The sequence below is a fragment of the Battus philenor genome, unplaced genomic scaffold, assembly GCF_028537555.1.
Source record: "Battus philenor isolate CCGP_79_NKW_IND1 unplaced genomic scaffold, ilBatPhil1.0.hap1 SCAF_5, whole genome shotgun sequence".
Classification (NCBI taxonomy): Eukaryota; Metazoa; Arthropoda; class Insecta; order Lepidoptera; family Papilionidae; genus Battus; species Battus philenor.
In genome coordinates this window covers 13,546,293-13,551,884 of record NW_027181715.1, presented here as the reverse complement: position 1 = coordinate 13,551,884, position 5,592 = coordinate 13,546,293, and the positions used below count along the sequence as shown (strand labels likewise).

Below are 5,592 nucleotides of genomic sequence, written 5' to 3'. Positions count from 1 at the left end.
TTAAATAAAAATCTTATATTGATTTCCAAATCAGGATGTTTTCAATACAAAAATGCTTGCCATATTAAGCCAACGGTTAAACTTTAGGTAAATAAGCAACACAACATTCAATCTCTTTTTATAGATCTATAAAGCCGAGTGAGAAGATTAATGTTTCTTTCAAATTGACACTGATGTTGAAATTGATTGAATTTATTTTAAAATGAACAAACTTGGGTTTTGTACAAATTGTGATTAGAATCGTTTTCACGGAAGGTACTTTATTTAAATTTAACACAATAATTAAAAATTCTCATCAAAAATTGCTTACATTTCACTTGTTTTTCTATATTAGATTAATTACCGGATACTTCATCAAAAGATTTAGTCAGACCGATTTACATTTTCTAATATTAGTGCAATGTTTCATTGAATAAGCGATAATAATGTATAAATATTTTCAGTAAATAACTGTTTGAACTGTCAGTTGTCAAAATGACATTTCAGTGACATGTTGACCAAATGTATGAACCTATTAATTTCACAGTTATTCAATAGTTAATGAAATTTGAATATATTTTAGTTCATACATACATTATCCATTATTACTTAAAAGTATTGTAAACATGTAACCTTTTTATAGCATTTAGATTATTTATTTTCCAACTACCCTTATAAAGTTTTATTGTTTTTTTTTATAATGAATTAGTAACAAATTTCCTTTTCATTGTGTGTAACAAAAAATATTACGTCGGAATATGATGTTCAATGTACATACTGTCCATGCACATAGTCTTCTATATATGTATAATAATTGATAGAATTTATCTTAAGTCAGAATAATATATATCTAAGAAAGTACTAAATTGTCCATAGAACTGTGATTAGACGAATAAAGTCGGCGAAGACAAGAAAATTTCCGTAAAACCATCGAGAATGTGACAAAATGAAGAATAAATAGCTAGAAACATAACCAATTGTTATCATGTTATAGATCTATTAAAATCATCAGACTATAAAATTTTTAACTGTCACTTTTTCAGCTTTCACTTCACTAACATTCTTCACAGACTATATTTAGTATTAGATGAAATTTTAAGTTTGTGTTTAAAACTACGTTTTTTCAGCCATTTATTGTAGTTAATCATTATAATCGTTTTAAAGCTTAAGTTTATTATTTAAAAACGGTACCTTGTGATTTGTTTTTCACCTATACTGGTGATCGGAGGGACTAATGTATTTTTAAAGTAAATATTGTTTTGCGAGGAGCGTGTTTCGCGCCGTTACATAGAATTATGAACCAAAGAAATAAAATCGTTTGACACGAATCGTCTTTTAATAAGCATACCCTTCATAAATTATATTTGTCGGGAAAACAAACCTCTGTAGTATTCCGACTGAACTATGACCCCACTATTTCACTCTAACTGATCAATGGCATAACAATGAATAAATGTCTACCCTACTATCATTTCTACAAAATTTTGCCTATATACCATAAAATATTCCATTCACGCAAAATCAGTTTCATGGTAATAAAACATTTTCCATTTTTTGGAAGGGTCCACATCCACCAAGATTCCTGTGACTACATGCAAATATATTTCCACAAGGTGGCAAAAGGTAGAGCGCACCTCGCAAAGCGGGCAAGCGACAGTTAAGTTATTTATTAGTGAAATGGATTTCTCAGTGACATGTTAAATTTTGTTTGTATTTAAAAATGTGGGTAATTTCAAATTGAAATGAAACAAGAAAAACTGTCAAAGTAGCATTTATTGACTAGCAACCGCTACGCAGAGGCGCAGGCCGCCATATGGCTGTCCAAGCCGGCGGCGCGTGCGTAATACGCAGTGGGAGCGAGGCAGCCACAGCTTTTTAGTCAAAAAGACCGAAGCCCATGTCGTCGTCACTCTCAGACTCCTCCTTCTCGGGCTTCTTCTCCTCTTCTTTCTTTTCGGCGGCCGGCGCCGCAGCAGCCGGGGCGGTGGCAGCTGCCACCGCAGCGAACTTGCTTGGATCCTATATTAGACAATCAAATAATTTATCCTGTTCATTCATTCAAATTATATTCCTAAATATTGCTTAACATTATGTACACTAGGCTAACCTGGGATGGGTTATAAGTATACAACTTGTTAAATTTGTATTATCAGTTAGTTAATTCAAAAATATCCATTTTATGTACAATAGGTTTTCCTTAAAACATTTTCGAAGACTATTTCATGTTTAAACATCAACACCTCCTCAATACAGTACCTTGATGAACTCCTTGATGGTAGTGGCTTCCTTAAATTCAACCTCTGTAACGGCAGCAATAGCCAACAGGTTCTTGAAGCCGTTGGCGATGGAGTGAGGAGCAGAAGCAACTGTCGGGTAGCCAATGGACATGGAAAGAGCAGCCACATTGGCGACACCCTCCATGAACTTGGCGCGGAGGTCCTCAGGTTTGATGTCAAGGATAGCCGGAGCGAAGATGGTGCCAGAGTCATACACCTAGTTTGCACAAAATTGATAAGAAAGTCAATTTAAATATGAATAAGGAACACCAATAGAATTACTGTACTCAAGTAAATGAGAGAAAAAATATTTTGTCTGCCTTTCCTTGGGTTAAACATATGTATAATTGTAATGAAATTTACGAACATACAAGTCTTATGCACACAAATAGGTTAGCTAGTAACTATGCTGTCTCCAAAACAAATTATTTATGTAAGTAATCATTGTTTATTGTTATGATAAATTAATTAAATATTCACTATTATATGTTATTTTTTACTTATTTTGATCTACTACAGGATAACTGTTTGGCTGTAAGTCCATCAGCACTGCTTTAATTTATTAAATACTGAAAATGTTTCAATTTTGTGCTATATACATTTGATTTAACTTATTTTCACTATCAATAATTTTTTATCTTTTAATGTAATATAATCATTTGCTATTGAGAAACATGTCTGCTCATGGTTTACATTTCTGCTATTTGACTGAAATGTTTTAAATAAACCATGCAGCATGCACTATACCAAAGATAAATTATCAGAATGCACTGTAACATGCAAGCTGTACTCAACTCTTTGGACAGTTTGACACTTTCATATTTTTTTAAAAATGTGTAACAAAGTAATTAATATAGATACAAAATGTTTGGTGATTTCCATTGCTCACCTGTTTGACTACCAGACCATATGAGAAGGGGGAGATGTTCAGCATGTTCAGGAGAGTGGCCTCAGAAGCGCCCACCTTGTCGCCGGGCTTCAAGATGTGCACATCATTGATGATTTCAATAGTACCTGAAAACAAATTATTTATGTAATTCTATTAGTGAGTATAACAAGTTACGAATAGATGGCCTCCTATATTGGTATTTAGTGATTATATAGACTATACATAGCAAGCAGTTCATAAAGCAGAAAAAATATACAAGGAAACAGGGTAGCATTTCTAGTAGCAATGCTGGTCTAGAAGCTACATACAATAACACAATTGTTAATCTGAAGTCATGACTAATGGCAAACAACAAGAAAAATTCAAATTCTCAGTCAAGATGCATTGGAGCGACAACAATGACATATTTCAACTAACATATAAAAAAAACATCTCGATAATGTACCATTCATTAGCCAGACCATTTTCAAAATCTTTTATAATATAATTCCCATATAAAGCCATGTAATTTTGTTGATACAAGCATTGGATGCTACTGCACAACAATTTTTATAAGACAGTAAAGAGAACCTCTCTTCTCAAAAACTGATGAAGAAATTTCTGTTGATAGTTCTTTAAATTAATATTCTTCAGAAATGAGATTTTTAAATATAATGTTTAAAGTCTAACAGTCTAGTAGGATTTAAAAATTAAAATTGTGTATCTCCAAAATGCCAGTGCAAAATTGATGATGAAAATATCACACTAGGATAAATTTGAAGAAGTTTATTTAGTCTGAAAGCGAAGCCAGGGAACCATTGTTATGTTCACTGGTATTAGGACAGACATATTTAAGTATCTACATTTACAGTAAGAATAAATAAAATTATTCAATTTATAACTATATAGAACTCAAGCAAGTAATGATTATAAACTGAATTTACTCTGAATTGAAAAAAAAATTAGTTTAAATGTGGATAAGTTGACATTATGGGATGAAAAAAATGAGGTATCTTACCCTTGGAAATCTTGGTGGGAATGGAGAGGGCCTGGAAGAAAGAGGTCTTCTCAGGACCAAGACCAGTGTTGTGTGCTGGGATGACAACGGAGAGAGGAGCAATGGCACCAGGACGAGCTGGCGCACGGACTTTGTTCTCCAACAGCTTATCACGCACCTGGTAAAAAAAAATAGTTTGTATGCACATTCTACTATGAAGCAACTATTTCATAGAAAATAAATATTAATTTTAACAATCAATTTATATTTCACTAAGAGGTCTTAAACATCATGACAAATGTTATAAGTAAATAATATAATGAAATATTAATCGGATATTCTGTAAGAATATTTAACATTATAGAGGATATGATTTTATTTACAAACCTTAGAATATTCATCATTTTCCATAATGAAAAGTTGTTTAACAAGGTAATTTAGAAAACATTAAGTGTCTTTACTCACTTCCACCAAGTCACCACGGGTGAACACAAAGCCAACATTGCCCTTGATATGGGGCAGCAGCTTCTCCAGGGCTGGGTTGGTGTCCAGATGGTCCTTAATAGCCTTGCGCATCATGGTGTTCTTGCCCATGAGCACAATGCTGTGGCCACGCAGAGAGATACGGATCTGCTGCATTTGGGTGGAACCCACATTGTCCGCTCCCACTAAGAAACATTTTGGATACTCGTCAAGCAGTTGCTGAAAGTTAAATAATGTATGTTGTTATACACCATTCAGTTAATGTTATAAATGCAAAAAATAAGTTCTAAAGTTCGATGATTTTATTATAGAGACATGTATATTCAAAATGCCAGTGCAATATAAAATATCATCATAATATCACACTAGGATAAATTTGAATCAATTAATTTAGTCTGAAAGCGAATCCAGAGAACCACTGTCATGAGCTCTGGGATTAGAACAGACATGCAAACGTGGACAAAAATTTCTAAATAATTGTACTTACGATGATTTTAGTGAAGTAGTTAGTCTTCCAAGTAGCCTTGTCCTCCCTACCCATCTTGTTGAGTGTAGTAGGGACTTCGAAGAAATTTAAGGACTAGAAAGAAAAACACATTTATGGTTATTGATATACACAAATTACATACAAATACTTATTGCGACTAATATATTATTAAAAAATCATAGGTTTTGAACAATAAAAGGTAATTTTTAATAACTGATTACATCAATTAATCAAGATTTTAGACTACTTACCAAGACCAAACACAAATACGCACAAACCTTGTGCGCTTCGTGGGACTCAAGAGAAAGATATAGTGATGTGACTTAGGTATGATCATTTTAAAAAATCGATACTTTAATAATACGATTAACGCACTCATTTATTATGATTATGATATAAAATGATTTATTCCATGACATTCCTTTAGCAATTCTTTGAGTATAATACCTATCAGAAAATGTTTCTGAGTAATTTTGTAAAATAAAATGATAATTGTTAACTA

The 5,592-nt window shown here is 32.6% G+C and overlaps 1 protein-coding gene across 1 annotated transcript; it reads right to left on the bottom strand.

Annotated features, from left to right (window-relative positions):
• Positions 1 to 1,734: 1,734 nt before the first annotated feature.
• RpLP0 (ribosomal protein LP0) lies at positions 1,735 to 5,439 on the bottom strand. Its single transcript, XM_068772247.1, has 7 exons — positions 5,342 to 5,439; positions 5,091 to 5,183; positions 4,586 to 4,822; positions 4,142 to 4,298; positions 3,145 to 3,269; positions 2,236 to 2,472; positions 1,735 to 1,998 (listed from the first exon to the last, which is right to left on the bottom strand). The coding sequence occupies exons 2-7, from the start codon at positions 5,142 to 5,144 to the stop codon at positions 1,855 to 1,857; spliced, it is 954 nt and encodes a 317-aa protein (XP_068628348.1). The 5' UTR covers positions 5,145 to 5,183; positions 5,342 to 5,439; the 3' UTR covers positions 1,735 to 1,854.
• Positions 5,440 to 5,592: the final 153 nt, after the last annotated feature.